General features: G+C 36.3%; 1 protein-coding gene across 2 annotated transcripts in view; it reads right to left on the bottom strand.

The window, feature by feature from the left end:
• Positions 1 to 22,803, bottom strand: part of AGBL4 (AGBL carboxypeptidase 4) — a gene marked incomplete at both ends in the record, with an annotated part of 1,417,540 nt that overhangs the window by 736,249 nt on the left and 658,488 nt on the right. For both annotated transcript variants that reach the window (XM_082833557.1, XM_082833556.1), the window contains one exon: positions 11,593 to 11,687. In XM_082833557.1, coding sequence (XP_082689683.1) covers positions 11,593 to 11,687 — 95 coding nt within the window. The remainder of the gene's footprint in view (positions 1 to 11,592; positions 11,688 to 22,803) is intronic.

Raw genomic sequence — 22,803 nt, 5'->3', positions numbered from 1 at the left:
ATCTTGTAGACAGCACATACATGGCTGTTGTTTTTATATGCATTTAGCCAGTCTATGTCTTTTGGTTGGAGCATTTAATCCACTTACATTTAACGTAATTACCAATATGTATATTCTTATTGCCATTTTGTTAATTATTTTGGGTTTGTTTTTGTAGGTCTTTTTTCTTCCCTTCCTCTTTTGTTCTCTTCTCTTGTGATTTGATGACTACCTCTTTTTTTTTTTAATATTTATTTATTTGGCTGTGCTGGGTCTTAGTTGTGGCATGAAGGATCTTCCTTGTGGCACAAGGGATCTTTAGTTGCGGCATGCATACTCTTAGTTGTGGCATGTGGGATCTAGTTCCCTGACCAGGGATTGAACCCAGGACCCCTGCATTGGGAGCATGGAGTCTTAGCCACTGGACCACCAGGGAAGTCCCTTGATGACTATCTTTACATTGTGTTTGGATTCCTTTGTCTTTGTGTGTATATCTCTTGTAGATTTTTGCTTTGTGGTTACTACAAGGCTTTGATATAGCAGTTTCTATATATGCAAGATTGTTTTAAGTTGCTGGTCTCTTAATTTCAAATGCATTTCCAATATCCGGCATTTGTACTCTCCTCTTCTCACGATTGTTGATTTTGATATCATGTTTGTGTGTGGATGATTTCCTACCTTTACTGTATGTTTGCCTTTACTGCTGAGCTTTCCCATTCAAATTTTCATATTTCTAGTCATGGTCTTTTCTTTTCCACCTAGAGAATTTCCTTTAGCAATGTTGTAAAGCTGGTTTGGTAGTGCTGAATTTTCTTAGCTTTTGCTTGTCTGTAAAGCTTTTGATTTCTCTGTCAGACCTCAATGAGAGCCTTGCTGGGTAGAATATTCTTGGTTGTAGGTTTTCCCTTTTCATCACTTTAAATATTTTGTGTCACTCCCTTCTGGCCTGCAGAGTTTCTGCTGAAAAGTCAGTTGATAACCTTATGGGGGATTTCCTTGTATGTTATTTGTTGCTTTTCCCTTGTTACTTTTACTATTTCTCTTTGTCTTTAACTTTGGTCAATTTGATTAATATGTGTCTCAGCATGTTCCTCCTTGGGTTTATCCTGTATGGGACTCTTTGTGCTTCCTGAACTTGGATGACTGTTTCCTTTCCCATGTTAGGGAAGTTTTCAGCTATTATCTCTTCAAATATTTTCTCAGGCCATTTCTCTCTCTCTTCTCCTTCTGGGACCCCTCTAATGTGAACGTTGGTGCATTTAATGTTGTCCCAGAGGTCTCTTAAATTGTCCTCATTTCTTTTCATACTTTTTTCTTTATTCTGTTCTGTGGCAGTGATTTCCACTGTTTTGTTTTCCAGCTCATTTATCTATTCTTCTGCCTCATTTATCCTGTTACTGATTCCTTCTACTGTATTTTTCATTTCAGTTATTATATTGTCCAACTCTGTTTGTTTGTTCTTTAAATCCTCTAGCTCTTTGTTAAATATTTCTTGTTCTTCTTGGTCTGTGCCTCCATTCTTTTTCTGAGATCTTGAATCATCTTTACTATCGTTACTCTGAATTCTTTTTCAGGTAGATTGCCTACCTCCATTTTACTTTGTTCTTCTGGGGTTTTATCTTGTTCCTTCATCTGGAACATGTTCCTTTGCTGTCTCATTTTGTCTAACTTTCTGTGTTTGCAGTACCACAGGCTACAAGATTGTAGTCCTTCTTACTTCTGGTGTCTGCCCCCTGGTGGGTGAGGTTGGTCCAAGAGACTTGTACAGCCTTCCTGGTGGGAGAGACTGATGCCTGCTCACTGGTGGGTGGAGTTGGTGTTGTCCCTCTGGTGGACAAGGCTGTGTCAAGTGGTGTGTTTAGAGGTGGCTATGGTCTCAGGAAGACTTTAAGCAGCCTGTCTGCTGATGGGTGTGGCTGTGTTCCTGCCTTGTTGGTTATTTGGCCTGTGGCATCCCAGCACTGGAGCCTAAGGTCTGTTGGGTGGGGCCAAGTCTTGGCATCAAAATGGTGGCCTCCAGGATAGCTCACACCAGTGAATACTCCCCAGTACCTTTGGCACCAGTGTCATCCCCACAGTGAGCCACAGCCACCCCCCGCCTCCCCAGGGGACTCTCCAAGACCAGCAAGCAGGTCTGGCCCAGGCTCCCATGAAGTCATTGTTTACTCCCCTGGGTCCAGGTGTGCACAAGACCTTGTGTGCATCCTCCAAGAGTGGTATTTCTGCTTCCCCCAGTCCTATGGTGTTCCTGCAATCAAGCTGTGCTGGCCTTCAAAGCCAAATGCTTTGGGGGATCCTCCTCCTGATGCCAGACTCAAGACTGGGCACAGGCATGTGACTCAAAACTCTCACCCTGGGATTTCCAGTGGTGGTCAAGTGGTTAAAACTACATGCTTCCAATGCAGGGGACGCAGGTTCAATCCCTGGTTGGGGAACTAAGATCCCACATGCCATGCAGCGTGGCCAAAACAAATATTTTAAATAAAAAAATAAAATAGAAAACAGAAAAACAACTCTCACTCCTGTAGGAGAACATTTGTGACATAATTATTTTCCAGTTTGTGGGTCACCCAACTGGTGGGTGTGGGATTTGATTGTATTACACATGTGCCCCTCCTACCATCTTGCTGTGGCTTCTTCTTTGTCTTTGGAAGTAGAATATCTTTTATGGTGGGTTCCAGTCCTTTTCTGTCAATGGATGTTCAGCAGTTAGTTGTGATTTTGGTATATTTGTGAGAGGAGGTGAACTCAGGTCCTTCTATTCTGCCATCTTGTCCTCACCCCCTCCCCAGAGGTGGAATATAGACTCAAGTCCATGTTACTCTCACCCCACTACCCTACTTCTACTTCCACAGTTCCTTGGGTTACATGATCTATTCTAGACTAAATTTTTTAGAGTTTTCCCTTTTGTTACATCTCTGGCTTCAAAAGGCCCCTCCCCATGTTTTCTCCCACCCCTCTTTCAATCCCTTGGAAACTTAGATCCTTCTGTACTTTTTTACATTCTTCAAACTATTCTTATGCTTTGGGAGCTTTTTTTGTGGGAGGGGAATAGAGTTAAGTAGTATGGATTTACCTTTTTGTTTTGTGGTAATTATAGATTCTAATGGATTTGTGAAACTAGTGCAGAGAGATCTTGTATACCCTTCACTTCGTTTCCCTCAAATGCTGCATCTTTCGTAATTATAGTACAGCATCAAATCAGGAAATTTACATTGCTACAATGTGTGTGTATAGTTCTATACCATTGTATCACATGTAATCATCAACACAATCAAGATACAGAATTATGTTACCACAACAAAGATCTCCCAGATGCTACCCCTTTATGTTACACCCACCCCACCTCCTCATCATCCTATTATAATATGAATACATAACATCATAATCTACTGGTGTTGACACTTACCAATTTGAGTGAAAAGTATAGAAACACTTCCTCCTTTTAAGTCCTTTTACCTCTCCACATATAATATAATTGTGTTCGGTATTTCCTCCACATACATTGAAAACATTGGAAAATGTTATAATTTTTGCTTTGACATCAAACATAATTTAGAGAACACAGAGAAAAAGGAAATTTTGTTGTATCTACCCATATTTTCACTCTTTCTGTTTCTTCCTTTTGGATAGTCCAAGAATCCTTCTTTATTATTTCTTTTCTGTTTCAAGAACTTCTTTTACCCATTCTTTTAGAGTAGGTTTACTGGTGACAAATATTCTTAGTTTTTCTTTCATCTAGAATGTCTTGATTTCCCCTTCATGCTTGAAAGACATTTTTGCTAGATATAGAATTCAGGGTTGACAATTCTTTTCTCTCAGCATTTGACAAACATTATGTCACTTCCCTCTGGCATATTTCCTCTTATTATTCAACACTTTCAAGATTCTTTCTTTGTGCTTAGTTTTCAGAAGTTTGATTATGATGTTTCTTGGCATAGATTTCCCTCAGTTTTTCCTGTTTAGGGTTCACTCAGTCTCTTGAATCTGTAGGTTTATGTATTTTTTTCAAATCTGAGAAGATTTCCTCCACTTAAAACACTTTTTCAGTCCCACTCTCTTCTCTTCTTTTGATTCTAATGACATGAATATTAGGTCTCTGAGGCTCTGTTCATTTTTCTTGGTCTATTTTTTTCTGTATCGTTCAGAATGGGTAACTTCTATTGTTCCATCCTCACATTCATTTATTCTGTCTCTGTTCCCCTGCACTCTGCTATTGATCTCATCTACAAGTGGGTGGTGGAAATCCATATTCCTCATGTGGTCTGATGTCATAGGCGAAAGGGATTCATTACTGACCAGCTGGAATAATAGTCCAAGTTCTGTACTTTTCTCTGATATGAACTGGTTGGGGGTTTGGAGCAAAAATGGAAGCCTAGGTTCCCCACTCAACCTTTGTTGTTAGGGGAGAAGATGGGCCTACAGGTTTTTTCCACAGTGTTTGGCTAGAGTAGGCAATTATTGTCTCAAAGTTTTCTGTCTTACTAGGCTGCCCTTTCCTGTCCTTTGCTTAGCCAGAACAGGCTTTGGGGAAGGCTTGGCTTTTCTCTGTGCCTGTGGGCATTTCCAGTTGCTGCTTTCTTGAGCAACCATTCTGGCATTTATGAGGCAACAATAAAACCCAAGGTTCTCACCACTATATCATTTGTCAGGTCCTGAGAAACCTTGCCATTCTTGCCTCATCTCTTCACCTTTCAGAGTCGTCTCTGTTTTTCCCATAAGTAATGTGTATGGTTTTTAGCTGTACTTAGTGAAAGAAATAGGGAGATATGCATCTATTCCATCTTGTCCCAGAACCAGATGTCTGTAATGTCTTGCCTTTTCTTTTTAATGGATATGTATTTATTTTTGGAAACTTGATTTTATGGCATTGCATTAATGCTAATAGACTTAAAATATAAAACTTAAATGAGAACAAAACAACTACAAGGACCATTATTACATCTCCTAAATTAATCATTTTTTTTCAATGTCAATTCTTAATGCTGTCCAGATTGCAGTAAACCTGATAGAGTGAAAGACCAATATGATAATAACATATTCATATTGAATATGAATATTGAATATGTGAAAGACCAATATGAATATAACATATTCTGAGAGCACGCATATCAGGAGCTTATAATCATTAACTCTGCAATCTCTCTCTTAGGAACTGATTCTAAAAAATAATTTAATAAATGTAAATCTATATAATAGTATCTACTTTAGAAAAACAATATATAGGCAGTCTAAATGACCAGCAATAGGAATATGACACAGTAATTTGTGATATTGAAAATGGTAAAACATTCTCCAACTATGGTATAATGAACATTAGGATCAAACATGAGAAACTGCTTCGATATAATGTTAAATGAAAAGGACAGAATACAAATGGGTATATATATTTGATTGTTTCCATGGAAATAAACTAAAAAGGAAAATGTAATATTAAAAGTAATTGTTAAGTTTAGTGCAGGGATAATGGATTAATTCGTTTAACAAACATTTATTGAGTACCTACTATATGTCAGGCACAGTTCTAGATGCTAGGGATACAGAAGTGAATTTTTTAAAGTTTTTTTTTATATTTATTTATTTATTTGGCTGTGCAGGGTCTTAGTTGTGGCATGTCAGATCTTTAGTTGCCGAGTGTGGGATCTTTAGTTGCGGCATACAGGCTCTTAGATGCAGTATATGGGATCTAGTTCCCTGACTAGGGATCGAATCCAGGCCCCCTGCATTGGGAGCATGGAATCTTAACCACTGGACCACCAGGGAAGACCCAGAAGTGAATTTTTTAAAATGACAAAAATTGCTATTCTCATGGTGTTTACTTTCTAATAGAGGGAGAGGTCACTAATAAAATAATGCATTATAATTTGTTAGGTGGAAATAAGTGCTACGTAGAAAAATAAAGCAGGGAAAGAGGATAGGTATATGGGGGGTGGGCAAGGGGATGTAATTTAATTTTAAGTATATGACTTATTTGTTTTACAAATTATTAATTCATGAATTTATAATTTTTCAAAAATATTATTTTGTAACAATAGAGTAAAGCAACATTATTTCAGGAAAAAAAATTAATTTCAAAATTTTAGACATTTTTTGACAAGAATAAGGCTAAAGATTATCATTATGTTAAGAATAGAGAATATAGATCTATTGCTTATTTGTACATAACTCTATCACTGCATTTAATTCAAAAGAATATTTTAACCATTTGTTTACTTGCTGTCTATCTCATGGGCTTGTATCTCTTTCCTCCATTTTTGTAGCCAAACTTTTGAAAGAACTGTCCATAATTATGGTCTCCATTTCTTCACACTTTCTCTATCCCCCAACTCACACAGTCTGGCTTGAACTCTCACCACATCACTAAAAGTACACTCACCAAAGCCTCTAACAACCTCCATGTCACTACAGACATTGAGCATTTAAAACGTTAATTATCTTTGACCCCTCAGTAGCAGTTGGCAGTGTTAGCCACTCCTTTTTGTCTCCTCGGTTTCATGACACCACAGTTTCTTGGTTTTTTTCCTACTCTCTGGCCGGTCCCTCTCATCTTCTTTTGTGCTTCTCATCCTCTTCCTGACCTTTAAATGGGGATTTCTCAGAGCCCTGTCCTAATCGTCTCTTTTCACTACATATGACCTCCCTGGGGGATCACATCTGTTCCCACTGTTCTGGTTATCATCTACAGGCTTATGACTTCTAAATATGCACCTCCATATTCATGTCTTGAGTTGCTTATCAATATACCCTATTGCCTACTTGACATCTCTGCTTAGATATCTCCCAGGCACTTCTAGCTAAATGATTCCAAGGCTAAACTCATCATATTCCCTATCCAACCAAATCTGCCAAAATTGTCTCTTGTCCCATGGCCCCTATCTTCAGTAAATGGCACCACCATCCCTTCTGTTGCCTATTCCAGAAAACTTGGGAGTCATGCAGGACACCCCCCCACCCCCACTTTATTTTACCCGCCACAGCCTGTCAATCACAGACAAGTTTATTCAACCTCTGTTAACCCTCAAATCCATCCACTTGTTTTCATCACTACCGTTACCCTTCTGATCCACCATTGGCTTAAGGTATTGCAAAAAATCTCTAAACAACTGTCTTCCTCTCCAAGATATTCTCTATTCAGAAACAAGACTAATCTTTATAAAATGCCAATCATGTCCTGGCTCTTGGTTAATCCCTTCAATTTCTTTACATTGCCCTCAGAATCAAGTCCAACTCTTCATCTCGGTTTACAAGGCTCACATCAGTTTCACTCACACCTACCTCTCCAGACTTTCTCCTTAGAATTTCATACTCCAATCACATTGTCCTTTCTTTGTTCATCAAAGGTGTAATGATCTTTTCAACTCTTGGCCGTCAAACACATTCTATCACTTCACACATACCTCCACCCACTATGATGTAACTTTTATTGATCTTGTAGCTCTCAGCATAAATAACATTCCTAAGGAAGGTCTCTTATCCTTGAAGCAGTCTAAGTCTTAAATGCTATATAGCATGCTGAATAGTTTCCATGCATGCTTGAATTATCCCATTTTAACAGTTATCACATTTATCAAAAGTTACATATTTAATGTCTAGCCCTGTAGACTATGAGCTCTATGAGAACAGTAATCATATTTCTCTTGTTTTACTCCAATACCTTACATAATTCCTGGTCCATTGTAACTGCTTAGCATTTATTGACAAGCTTAAGGAAGGAAGAAAAGAATAAAGGAAGGAAGGGAGGGAAGGAAGGAGAAAGGGAAGGAAAGAAGGAATAACATTCAGTCAGTCTTGGGTGAGACAGAGGAAAATAAATTTATTGAATTAATAAGATCCTTGAGACTTTAAAAAGTATTTACACATCCATTTCACATTTATTTATCATAACAACTCTGTAAGAAAGTATTATTATGCACTTTTTACACTGAGGAAACTGAGGCTCGTAAAAGAGGTATCATGGCTCATCAAGTTATATCTTGCATTTGGAATCCCATTTCCTTAATTTTGTTCTTGTCCAATTTCCTCAAGATCTAGCTGAAATACCACCTGCCCCAGAAGTTTCTCCCTTTCTCCCCAAGTCCTAATAGTATTATTTTCTTCATCTCTAATCCACAGCACATTTTATATACCTCCCTAGTGGTCTTTAGTACAATGCTCCTTACATTGTGCCTATTTATGTTTCTGTTTCATTTAAATCCCTAAAAAATAAAATTTTAAAGATATAATCCAGGTCATATTCATATTTATCACCCCAGTACCTAGCACAAAGTTAGATGCTCCATAACAATGTGTTACATGAAAGCTACATCTTAGATATAGTCCAATCTCCTCAATCTACTACAATGGACAAATCAATCAGAGAAGTTATTTCAGATCTACCAAAGGCCACACAGCTGCATGCTACATGCTGCTTCTTTGTGCCCCCTTCTCTACCCTTTCCATGCATGGAATATGGGAGGAACAGTAAAGGTGGAGTCCTGAGGTCTCTAGCTAATGTCACCACTTACTAGCTATGTAAATATCCTAGGTTTAATTTCTGCATAGGTGAGGATACAAATATCGGCTGTTTTGTAATGCTGGTTTCCAACAGTGTCTAGCACATAGAAATTTCAGCCCTTGACAATATTAAAAAATATTAATCAGTTATGGTTGAAAAAACTTCATGCTACAGAGTCCCAACAACCAACAATCCCTATAAGTCTAATATGTAAACAGAATTAGAATGAACTAAAATAGGCAGAAAACTTCTGAATCTTTCAGTTTCTCCACTTTGCTGCTAGGTATGCTGATTTTATCTCCTCAAGGCAGAACAGACTTGAGTGATCATATATTTATTTTTATAATGGCTTTTTAGTTGCTTCTTCTGCTTATTTGCTTTCTACAACTAATTGATTACCAGACCCATGCTAAGTTCTGAAGGCATCTTTGCTTGGAATCAGTTACAGCCCTCTATGACAGGTGAAGATGAATGTTTATTTCACCTTGAAAATGTGAAGAAAGTTTATTTTCCCAATTTGGTATATATTTCATCCAGGAAATTTAGGGCTTTTAATGTTTGTCATGAGGTAAGAATATTTCCAATGCCTATTTGTAATATTAAAATAGGTAAAGCCCCTAGACAAGAAAAGTATCCACTACTTCTCCTTTTATTATGGTGGTTGCCCTGGTATTGGGGAAACTAGAATTAGGAAGACACTAGAGAAGACAAGAGAGCTGTATGGCAATTGTCAGCCTCGAGTCGGGACACTGTTTAGAATCCTAAATTGTGGAACTCCATAGGACCAGTAAAATCTAATAATCTGAGAGCTAAACAGTCACATCACTTCTTATGTTACCCTGGGTACATTTAGGATGATGATTACTGGAAGATAGGTTCTCATACTGGGAATCAACAAAGGAATGGAAGAAAGTCCTAGGCAGAAAGCACCAAAGGTACAGAAAGGATCTTCAGAAAAAAACAGTAGAAAGAAGGGTAACAATTATGGCCTGCAGAGATCAGTTAATAAAATTCTAAAATGAAAGTTCTCTTTGGGAACAGATCGTTTCTGTCACATTAATCCTGTATATGCCCAATATCTATAGTGCATAGCACATTAAGGTGCTCAGTAAAGTCCTATCAAGTAAATAAATATCCAAATGTCTTGCTTGAGGAAAAGGGAGTGTGAAGGAAGGTAAAAAGCTTTCCATCCAAAGTCAGGGGATGGTAAAGCAAAAGATAGGGGAGATTAGACATATCAACAACTTGATTTACTCTGGTACCTTGTGCCTTATTGGCTTCAACTACACCAGACTTGGTTCTGAAACTTTAAACTCTTTTTAGACGATTAGAGAAGTGCAGTGACTGGATAACAGAGGCTGCTGAGAGCCTGCCAACATTGGATAAGAACACTAACTTATTTCTAAGGCATTATAATATAAATACAGGGACTCATTAATATTTCAAAAGCTTGTCAAGAGCCCTGACAGAGGGGACCCAAATGGTAGTCCATGAGAAACAAAACAAAACAAAATGAAATAATTAAGGCAAAAGGATTTTCAAAAGCACACAAAAAGAGAAGTCTCCAGAACTGAACACTTGAGGAAACCAAATGGTGATTATTGCTGTTATGTAAGATCCCAACACAGAGCCTGGTGAAAGAAGTACAATGTTATTTTAAGGCCCTTAGGAACAGATCAACAGTGATATCCTTCGTTGACAAGGTTTGAAGCACCTATCTACACATATGCCTATTAACAGAAATAAGTGCTCTGTTATTATCCACTCAGGCCGAATTCAGAGACTCAAAGCAAAGGCCTACCCCTTGTTCAGATCCCAATGTCAAAAGGAAACTGAGGAACAGCAGTAGAGTTAACTTGATTTAGTAAAGTAAAAAACAGGCCCAGGAAGATATTTTTATCTTTTAATAAAGAGTTTTCATTATAGTCATCAAATGCCTACACTTTTACAAACCTCAGTTTCTCAGCCCAGCATTTATAGAAAATTGCCAAGTATCTTTTCTACATAAAAGCACAATTCAATATTTATGAATTGCTAGCTTTCTATAAATATAGGTACTTGGAAATGATCTTCTCACTAGTCATTAATATTTGAACAGGTAACAAAGCTAGAATAATATTAACAATTCCTGGAATTTGTATAGTATTCTACATTATACTATCAATAATAGATGACATTTATTGAGCACTAAGCAAGTGCCAGGCACTTTACATGTAAATTCTCATCATGAATTCAGTTCAATTCAAAAGCATTCACTTAACATCTCCTGTGTGACAGATGAATAACACTTGGTTTCTGTCTTTAAAGACTCTCATTTTGGTGCAATCAATGTTGAATGAATACATGAATGAATGGATGAAGAAATTAATTGGTTTGAATGTCAGTGTGGGATAATAACAATAACACAGGCTCCTCCCCTTACTATCTATGGTCATGCGAAAGTCCTTAACCTATCCTAGCCTCAATTTCGTCATCTGTAATATAGGGATATTTAAAATGTCCCTTGCAAAAATTTTGTGAGACTAGTAACAGCAAATATCAAACATCTGCCAAAGAGTGGGCACTGTAAGTGACAGTAGTTATTATTAACATCATTATCATCATCATTACTATTATTAAGTAATCCTATACAACTGTCTTCATCCACACTATAGCAATGGGACAAATAGAACTTTAACATCCAAAAAACCCACACAACATCTATACAAAACACCACAACAAACAAGCAAACCAAGGGATATCTTCTAAACTGTAGCTCCTGATGTCCTCCTAGGTTACTGTACAATATGTATGCCCAGGTTAGAAAAGAAAGGAACGGGATCAACTTAATTATGCTTCCAAATATATCATGATAAAAGGCAAACAGGACAGGGAGTTTATCAAATAACCGACTGTACCTTCCTGCATAATAGAATGCTAGTGACTCCAAACATGGGACCATGTTTTCTATTCCAACGTTCTCAAAGAGCAGTAGCTAGAGCCCAGATAATGGCCATCCAGAAACTCATCTAACTCTTCTTAGTGCTAGTGAGACTAAGCCCTAGCCATACAGCAGATAAACTCGAGCCCTGGGTCAAATTCCCCAGTCAGAAGGAGGTCCCATTCTGTGGGTCACTTACCATTTTGGTCTGCTGGTAGATTTCACCATAGGGGCCATCCCATCTCTATAAAGACTTTTAGTTTTGCTGAAGTTAACAATGTTGAAAATGACTCTCTGAAAAAGAAAGAGGGAAAAGTTTATCAGAAGACTATGCTATTCAAGTTGCAACTTCCTGATAATTAGGACTGGAAGTAATAAGCAGGGTTATAGGAAACCATATGGACTAACTACCAGCATAGTGAGGATAAATGGCGTTCACAGAAATTCAATATGTTTCTGCTAGCTTATCTGCTAGCTTAACATAGTAGTTAAGAACACAGACTCTAGAACCTGGAAGCCTGAGTTTTAATCCCACTCTACCACTCTCAATGCGTGACTTTGCCAAGCTACTAAATCTTTCTGTGCCTCAGTTTCCTTATCTGAAAAATTGGGATAGTAATGGTACCTAGAATTACTGATGAGAATTAAATAATTTAATAAAAGTACAGTGTTTGGAACCATGCTTGGTGCATAGTGAAAGCTATATAAGTTTTAGTTATCATTATTAATTGTGCCCTCTCTCTAGGCTCACCTAGAATTTCCATGGAAATGAATAATATTATCATTATAGTAACAGTAGTGCGTTTGAAGTTCAACAAAACTAAAGATAACAACTTAATGCAAAATTGAAACTAAAAAAATTGTAACTGCTCAGCACCCCTTTGATTAGAACTAAAGGATATATGTCTGCTTCCCCTTTGTTATCTTCTGCTAGGGGCCAGGAGTACTGAGCTCAACCCTAATCTCAGTATCAGTTTATAGTAGCACAGACACTTGGGTGAGCTCCTTCCCTCTCTGGTTCTCACCTTTAAAATGGGGGAATGGAATGTTTTAGATGACTAAAACCCTTCCAGAAGGGTAGTATATTAAAAAGAGATCAGGTCTTTGTTTTAATAAACAGCTTTGTCACAAGTGGGGAGGAGAGATTGGGAAAGGAAAGAGAACTGGGGTTAAAAGACATTAAATGACCACTGAAACAGTCCAAAGGAGAGAGGATGATGTTCAGGGCAAGGGCAGCCTGAATAGTCAGAGAAAATGAAAAGCTTGCAAGAGGTTAACCATAGGCTGGCTTTTCTATCCAGAGGCAGTGGAAGACAGAAGCATCAAAATTCATGTATTATTTCATTGAATAAATGTTTATTGTGTGAGGTATTAATGTCAAGTGCCAGAAATTTTATACACTTAAAATTTTTTAAATATTCTCTTATAATTATAATAAAAATATTAACATTTCCATTTTACAGATGTGGAAACTGAGGTTCAGAGATATTAACTAACTTGTCTTGAGCCATGCAATTAAAAGATGGAGAACTGATATTTGAACCCAAGGGATAAAAAAGTTAAGATATCCAAGATCTCTACCCTTGAGTTACTCACTAAAGTTCAAATGCCATAACTCTAACCAAGTCTATTTTCCAAAATAAGGGCAAAAATAAATATAAATATAGTGGCAATTTTTCAAGTCTTTAAAATTTCATTTTCCTTTAAAAACAGAAAATCAAAACCATTTCCTCTGGCCTCATATTTGGGACTACCATAAAATGCTTTGTTCTATGAAATAACTTCTTAGGAATAACTCATGTTTTCCTTTCTCCTCAGAGACCTAGCCATTGACCCCATCTCCAGGCATTTCAGTTTCAGAACTCCTTTTAGTCATTAAATTAAGTCATCAAGAATGTCCAAGACTATTCCATTATTAATAACCTGGACCTGCCTGTTGTCAGTTCAATTACTTCTGCCAGGGTCTTGGCTACTGTCTGTTTTAAGAAAATCAATATCAAGGGGACAGATGGCCTTTGAACCTCACAGGGCCTAATCCCCCTTTTTTCTTCTGAGATTCCAGGTGTCAGATCCATCTCCAGTGAACCCGGAAGCCATGGTGCACTTTCAGGATCTAGACTAATGCTAAATGCAGGGGGAAATCTAATATAGAAATAATGTGTATATGTGAAGTTGGAATAAAGAAATTAAAAAGTGGAATATTTGTTGTTCATTCATATCCTAATACATGCCAGAATTTTTCTCAGGTGTTTAAAATATGCTATATTATTTAGCTTCTCTATCCATAAACAAAAGTTGTTTATTTTAGCCCAATTTTAGACATGAGGAAATTGAATCTAATAAAGGCTAACTGGCTTACCCCCCACCCCCAGATCCCAGAACTATTAACTGGTAGAGCTAGGACTTAAATCTTAAGTGTCTGGAATAAGTATGCCTTTTTTTTTTCCCTTTGGTTGCACGTCTTGCAGGATCTTAGTTCTTAGTTTCCCAACCAGAGATCAAACCCAGACCCTGGCAGTGAAAGTGCAGAATCCTAACCACTGGACCGCCAGAGAATTCCTGAACAGTCTTTTATTATTCTCCACTTGTGCATTTTTAAAAATGTTTTCTAGCTTACTTAGTAAGGCAGCATGTGGTTGTGAGAATCAAAGGTATTTGGAAGTAAGCAGTGCAGGAAATCTTGGCTTTCCATATTTTCTAGCTATTTGTCAGTTATATACTCAAAATACATCAGATGAAACTGTATCCATGAGGTAATGGTAACAGCAACAACTATAAAAATAACAACTTCTGAGACTTTCTATGCACCAAATTCTAAGTTAAGCACTCATAGTTTCAGTGTTTTGTGTATTAGAATCATCTGGATAGCTTTTAAGTACTAAAGATGCCTGGACCTCACTCCAAGCTGATATCTGATGCATTATCTCACTTGTTTTGAGGATAATGAACTTTTTGAGAAAGGGACTATTCATTACCTCTTATTTATGGATGAGACAAGTGGTATTGAGATTAAGTAAATTAAAATTACATAATAGTTAGTAGTAGAGCTAGAATTTGAACCAAGTCCACTGACTCAAGAGAATAAGATCATGGACTTTCCAGATAGATATATCTGAGACTGAAAGCCAGTTCCCCATTGGTTCTGTGAGCTTAGGCAAGATGATTATTCATTTTGATATTGATTTAAAAATCAATCTGGAATTCAGATGATAATACCATCCTAACAAAGTTTTTATAAAAATCTGTGAGATTACATAAGTAATCACCTGTCACATTGCATCAAGATAAGAATAGGTATTCACTATTTATTGAGATTTTCCCCCTTATCTTCAATGAAACTGGATCTTTTAGTTCTTTACAGCTTCCTTCCTTCCTTCCTTCCTTCCTTCCTTCCTTCCTTCCTTTCTGCCTGCCTGCCTTACTGCCTTCCTTCCATTATTTATTTTTCTCTCTTCTCTCTATTTAAAATTTTAATCCAGGCTTCTTGTTTCAGTAATATGATGCTCCATATTGAAACTTTGCAAATGGTGACCTGTAGCACAAGTTCTCAAGGTAGCCATGTGTGAGGCCTGGGGCTCTGCCCATCCTTAGTAAGGGGGTTGTGGTGCTATGGAGGAGTTCAAGAGCTCCATTCCAGGTGTAGGCCAAGGAGTGGTCCAGTGTTGCTGAGGGTGTAATGAGAAGCCTGCATGCAGTCCCAGACAGTGGCCTTGATTCTCTATCTTCCCATATATCCAATACTTTTGTCCAGTCAAGAGTAAAATTTCTACCTAATGGTGTCCAAGCTAGTCCCAAGGACTATTCTAAATAGGCATGCACATTCTGCAAATTAGAGGGTCATCATTATTCTAAAATGTTTCATTATCTTAAATCATAGTAGTATTAAAAGTTTGGTTAGATTTTAACATCACTTGTTTTTCTTTTTTTTTTTCTTAAACATCTTTATTGGGGTATAATTGCTTTACAATGGTGTGTTAGTTTCTGCTTTATAACAAAGTGAATCAGTTATACATATACGTATGTTCCCATATCTCTTCCCTCTTGCGTCTCCCTCCCTCCCACCCTCCCTATCCCACCACTCCAGGCGGTCACAAAACACCGAGCTGATATCCCTGTGCTATGCGGCTGCTTCCCACTAGCTATCTACCTTACGTTTGGTAGTGTATATATGTCCATGCCTCTCTCTTGCTTTGTCATAGCTCACCCTTCCCCCTCCCCATATCCTCAAGTCCGTTCTCCAGTAGGTCTGTGTCTTTATTCCTGTCTTACCATCACTTGTTTTTCACAAGAAATTTCAACAGTTCAATTATGAACGAAAAAAGGAGAACTGTTACTTTAATATAATTTCATATGGTTTAAATATTTGAACAGTTTTAAAATTTTATCATTTTATTGTGTGAACAGTTTCTCATTAATGGCTGACTATTAAGACTTTGAATAGATCATCATTGAAAAGTCTTGATCAGGAATTGCATATATCCATTTCAGAAGTCAAAACCTCATATAAAAATGGAATGTGCATGGACAAAAACTCAAGTGTTTCAATTAAAAATTTGAAGATTAAAAAAATTTTAGCATTTGATATCCTCTGTATATATTTTTTGTTTCATTCAAAAATTATGTGTTAATTTTTTTCACCAAGCTTCATATAGTCATCCTCCAAACATTCCCCAGGTACTCCAAAATTCTGCATAGATATCATCTTGCCTAAGTGTACACATATTATTTTCTCTATGTGCCTGGGTGTGAAAAATGTTAGAGAACACTGCTCTGGATAACCTTTCGCAAACTCCTAGAAATTACAGAATATTTAAGAACATTATTTACATGAAGAACTCCTAATAAATAAAAAGAAATCCATAGATGCCAGAAAAATACAGGTGCAGAAGGCAGGTCACTGGTTTTAGTATCTAAGAAATTAGATTTCTAACATCTATGCAAGGATAGCAAACGAGGCCTTGAATCTGCATGAGGCAGGATATCTGACATGAGATGCCTTCACAAATTTAGGATCCTCAAAATGATATAATATTAGTGGAACTGTGGTATAGAAAGAAATCATTCACTAGCAATGGGGGATAACAAAGATGCATGCCTATCTGTTCATAGATTTGTGAAAGAAAAAGTAATTTTCAAACATAGGCCAGAACATTTTGAGGTTTGGGTTGGAATTTACATTACCAGCTTGGTCTTAAGAACCCAGGTAAAGCATTTACAATAAATTTAGTTACAGGAAGATAACCCTGGGGCACCTGGTCAAAACAAGAAAAAAAAATCACTTTGAATGCACACATTTTCAGTCCGGGCACACAGAATTTCCATAATGAAGTCCTAAAGAGGTCAAACTTTCATATAAATTTATAAAACGTACAAGAAAACAATACACACTAAAAGTGAGAATCAGCAGAAAAACAGATAACTGAATTAGACCACAAAGAACTTCAGGTCATAAAACTATATGGTGAACTATAAAGAAAGCATTTTTTTAAATGATTAAAAAATTAAAAATATGTTTCAAACACATGAAAACAGAACAAAGCACAATAAAAATTTTAAAACACCAGAAATAGTCTTGAAAAAATTAAAGAGAGCCTTTAGAAATTACAAAAAATTAATTAAACTAAAAATTTCAGTAGACAGGTTAAGATGCAGAATGGATGAAATTTCCAAAATTCAACAGAAAGACTTATAAAGAGAGAAAATACAAAATGGGACAGAGGGGAAATAAATAAAAATATACATCTGATAAGAGTTCTAGAAAGAGAGACAAGAGAAATTGGGAGAGGAAAAATCTACACAGAAAAGGCTGAATATATTCCAGAATTGATGAAAGACATGTATATTCAGATTTAGGAATCACAAGTCCATCCAAAGCAGGATTTTTTTAAAATCTAGATATAGACACATCATAGTGAAATTACAAAACACCAAAAGTGAAGAGCATGTTTTGATAGCAAATAAGAGAAAACAAAAATTACCTACAAAGACACAGAAGTTAGACTTATGCAGACTTAACACCAGCAACATGAGAGACCAGAAAATAATGGAATAACATTGCCCAAGAATGAAGGCATGATAAATTTTCAGACAAACAAAACTTAAGATGTTTAGCAGTTTCAGACTCTCAGTGAAGGAGCTACTAAAAGATGAACTTCAGAGGACGAAAGAAATTGAACATAAAAGGTAAGAATGGCAAGAAACAACAATGAGCAGAGAAACAAGTAAATCTAAATAAGAACTGAATGAATAAAACTATTATTATAACAGTATTAAATTTTAGGAGTGTTAAAAAGTTTGCGCCAAAACACTGGTCAATAAAACAGATGTGTTTGGGACAGTGGTGAAGAGGAGAGAGGCAAGATCAAACTTAAAGTATTCTAAGGTCTTTGTATGATTCCACAGGAGGATAGGGAAGCTAATTAACTTAAAACATTGCTATAAAATAAGAATGTGGGAATTCAAGAGTAGTCAACACAATAATAGAAAGAGGATTTATAAATTCCAAATGAGTAAAAAGAAGAGAATAAAGAAAGCATGATAAATATAATAGAAGATATGATAGGATAGGGGATAAAAAGCAAAGAAAAACATTACTTATTGAAAGCCCAAAATAAGATAGGAGAAATAATTCCAAATATCAATAATCGCAGATATTGGAAATTGACACTTCTCTTTGTTAAAAAACAGATTAGGAAAAAAATCTACACTTATAATCTTTCCCAGAGACATGCATAAAACATAATGGCACAAAAATTTTGAAAGTGAAGGGGTGGAAAAAGATATAACATGAAAATATTCACTAAAGGAAAGCTATTTGAGTTATGGCAGTATCAGACAAAACAGACTGAGGTAAAAAAAACTGTAAGGTTAAGGATATAATCACCACATAAAACCAAATATTCTACAGGAAGATATAACAACTTTAAATATGTATGCACCTAATAAGAGCATTAAAATATATAAAACAAAAATTGACAATACCCCAAATAAAAACTGATTAATCTACAATGATTAATCTCAGTAATTGAGAGTGGAGACAACCAAATATTCTGAAGGATGTAGAAAATTGTAATCTTCCAATTTGATAAGCTCCATTAAAAGATCACTTATTAAAACCTACAATGCATTCCACATACACGATTAGATAACAAACTTTTATCAAGTAAAAGAAGGATAATTGTAAAAGATTAAGCATGTACATATGGTCACAAGACAAATCTCAACAAATAACAGAGAATTAGTACTCTTCTAATCACAACCGCTCACTATCAAGTCATAAATTCATATATCTTTTACAAAAAGTTGACAAAAAACTCTCAACATTTTGAAATTTTATATATATTCTTAATTTTTCATGTATCAAAGAAAAAATAATGATGAAGAGTAGAAAGTATGTGAAATTGGATGATTAATTCAGCACTACATATCAGAGCATGTGTCATAAAGTAAAAACATTAAAGAGAGAAATTAAATTTTAGCCTTATATGCATACACTAGAAAAGAATAAAGATTGAAAAGAAAGTGTGAAAAAGAAATGAAGGAAATGATAGGAAAGATCAATAAAGCTAAAAGCTGGTTTTTTGAGAAGATAAACAAATTTGATAAACCATTAGCCAGACTCATCAAGAAAAAAAGGGAGAAGACTCAAATCAATAGAATTAGAAATGAAAAAGGAGAAGCAACAACTGACACTGCAAAAATACAAAGGATCATGAGAGATTACTACAAGCAACTATATGCCAATAAAATGGACAAACTAGAAGAAATGGACAAATTCTTAGAAAAGCACAAACTCCTGAGACAGAACCAGGAAGAAAGGGAAAATATAAACTGACCAATCACAAGCACTGAAATTGAGACTGTGATTAAAAATTTTCCAACAAACAAAAGCTCAGGACCAGATGGCTTCACAGGCAAATTCTATCAAACATTTAGAGAAGTGCTAACACCTATCCTTCTCAAACTCTTCCAAAATATAGTAGAGGGAGGAAAACTCCCAAACTCATTCTACGAGGCCAACATCACCCTGATACCAAAACAAGATAAAGATGTCACAAAGAAACAAAACTACAGGCCAATATCACTGATGAACATAGATGCAAAAATCCTCAATAAAATACTAGCAAACAGAATCCAACAGCACATTAAAAGGATCATACACCATGATCAAGCGGGGTTTATCCCAGGAATGCAAGGATTCCTCAACATACACAAATCAAACAATGTGATACACCATATTAACAAATTGAAGGAGAAAAAATACATGACCATCTCAATAGACGCAGAAAAAGCTTTTGACAAGATTCAACACCCATTTATGATAAAAGCCCTCCAGAAAGTAGGCATAGAGGGAACTAACAACATAATAAACGCTGTATGTGACAAACCAACAGCCAATATCATTCCCTATGGTGAAGAACTGAAACCATTTCCCTGAGATCAGGAACAAGACAAGGTTGTCCACTCACACCACTGTTATTCAACATAGTTTTGGAAGTTTTACCCACAGCAATGAGAGGAGAAAAAGAAATAAAAGGAATCCAAATCGGAAAAGAAGAAGTAAACTCTCACTGTTTGCAGATGACATGATACTATACATAGAGAATCCTAAAGATGCTACCAGAAAACTACTAGAGCTAATCAATGAATTTAGTAAAGTAGCAGGATACAAAATTAATGCACAGAAATTGCTTGCATTCCTATACATTAATCATGAAAAATCTGAAAGAGAAATTAAGGAAACACTCTCATTTACCATTGCAAGAAAAAGAATAAAACAGCTAGTAGTAATCCTACCTAAGGAGACAAAAGAACTGTATGCAGAAAACTATAAGACATTGATGAAAGAAATTAAAGATGATACAAACACATGGAGAGATATACCATGTTCTTGGATTGGAAGAATCAACATTGTGAACATGACTATACTAACCAAAGCAATTTACAGATTCAATGCAATCCCTATCAAACTACCAATGGCATTTTTCACAGAACTAGAACAAAAAATTTCAAAATTTGTATGGAAACAAAAAAGACCCTGAATAGCCAAAGCAATCTTGAGAAAGAAAAATGGAGCTGGAGGAATCAGGCTCCCTGACTTCAGACTATACTACAAAGCTACAGAAATCAAGACAGTATGGTACTGGCACAGAAACAGAAATATAGAGTAATGGAATAGGATAAAAAGCACAGAGATAAACCCATGCACATATGGTCACCTTTTTTTTTGATAAAGGAGACGAGTATACAATGGAGAAAAGACAGCCTCTTTAATAAGTGTTGCTGGGAAAACTAGACAGCTACATGTAAAAGAATGAAATTAGAACACTGCATAACACCACACACAAAAATAAACTCAAAATGGATTAAAGACCTAAATGTAAGGCCAGACACTATCAAACTCTTAGAGGAAAACACAGGCAGAACACTCTATGACACAAATCACAGCAAGATCCTTTTTGACTCACCACCTAGAGAAGTGGAAATAAAATAAAAAATAAACAAATGGAACCTTATGAAACTTAAAATCTTTTGCACAGCAAAGGAAATCATAAACAAGATAAAAAGACAACCCTCAGAATGGAAGAAAATATTTGCAAATGAAGCAACTGACAAAGGATTAATCTCCAAAGTTTACAAGCAGCTCATGCAGCTCAATATCAAAAAAACAAATAATGCAATCCAAAAATGGATAGAAGACCTAAATAGACATTTCTCCAAAGAAGATATACAGATTGCCAACAAACACATGAAAGGATGCTCAACATCATTAATCATTAGAGAAATGCAAATCAAAACTACAATGAGGTATCACGTCACACCAGTCAGAATGGCCATCATCAGAAAATCTACAAACAATAAACGCTGGAGAGGGTGTGGAGAAAAGGGAACTCTCTTTCACTGTTGGTGGGAATGTAAATGGATACAGCCACTATGGAGAACAGTATGGAGGTTCCTTAAAATTCTAAAAATAGAACTACCATACAACCCAGCAATCTGACTACTGGGCATATGCCCTGAGAAAACCATAATTCAAAAAGAGTCATGTATCACAGTGTTCACTGAATCTCTATTTACAATAGCTAGGATATGGAAGCAACCTAGGTGTCCATCAACAGATGAATGGATAAAGAAGATGTGGCACATATATACAATGGAATATTACTCAGCCACAAAAAGAAACGAAATTGAGTTATTTGTAGTGAGGTGGATGGACCTAGAATCTGTCATACAGAGTGAAGTCAGTCAGAAAGAGAAAAACAAATACCGTATGCTAACACATATATATGGAATCTAAAAAAAAAAAAATTGTTCTGAAGAACCTAGGGGCAGGACAGGAATAAAGATGCAGAAGTAGAGAATGGACTTAAGGACATGGGGAAGGCGAAGTGTAAGCTGGTACGAAGTGAGAGAGTGGCATGGACTTATATATACTACCAAATGTAAAAGAGATAGCTAGTGAGAAGCAGGAAACTAACACACCATTGTAAAGCAATTTTACTCAAATAAAGAGTTAAAATTACAAACAAACAAACAAAAAGATCTAGACGTCGAGAATGGACTTGAGGACAAGAGGAGTGGGAAGGGTAAGCTGGGACGAAGTGAGAGAGTGCATGAACTTATATATACTACCAAATGTAAAATAGATAGATAGTGGGAAGCAGCCACATAGCATAGGGAGATCAGCTCAGTGCTTCGTGACCACCTAGAGGGGTGGGATAGGGAAGGTGGGAGGGAGAAACAAGAGGGAGGAGATATGGTGATATATGTATAGCTGATTCACTTTGCTATAAAGCAGAAACTAACACACCATTGTAAAGCAATTATACTCCAATACAGATGTTTAAAAAAAAAGTGGTAAGTACTTAACTTAAAAAATTAAGAAACAAAATAATAATTCACACCAAGGAATCTCAGAATGCAAAACACTGGAAGCGCCTGGGGTGCCAGGCACAGCTTGGTTCTTTATAAAGAAAAATTAAGTCCCCATATTCCTTCCCTCACACCAAGCACCCAAGTGACTCATTGTCCATCATGACAGGAAACTAGAGGCTCATTCTCTGGAGTGGTTGATGAGATCCCAGATTCAAAATCCAGAATACTGGTAGTCGAGCATATCTCTATAGTCGGGAGTTTAGAAAATTCTTTTATGGGAAAACCCCCAATCAAGATAAAAGATTTACAAATATAGGTAAGGGAGACTCCCCCAAAGAAATGAATGAGCACGGTCCAAATATGTATATAGAACCTTATTTCAAAATTTAATGACAATCTTTTAATGATGAAAGACATCAATAGAAGCAGAGAAAAAAGCAGCCAAGCAAATGTATGATGGGAGTCAGGGGGAGGACTTGGGGAAAACAGAAGAGATTTGCAAAAGGAGCATTGAATACCAGTTTAACAGGAAAAG

This window comes from Leucopleurus acutus (genome assembly GCF_964270905.1).
Source record: "Leucopleurus acutus genome assembly, chromosome: 2".
NCBI classification, from domain to species: domain Eukaryota; kingdom Metazoa; phylum Chordata; class Mammalia; order Artiodactyla; family Delphinidae; genus Leucopleurus; species Leucopleurus acutus.
This window is presented reverse-complemented; position numbering and strand designations above follow the sequence as displayed.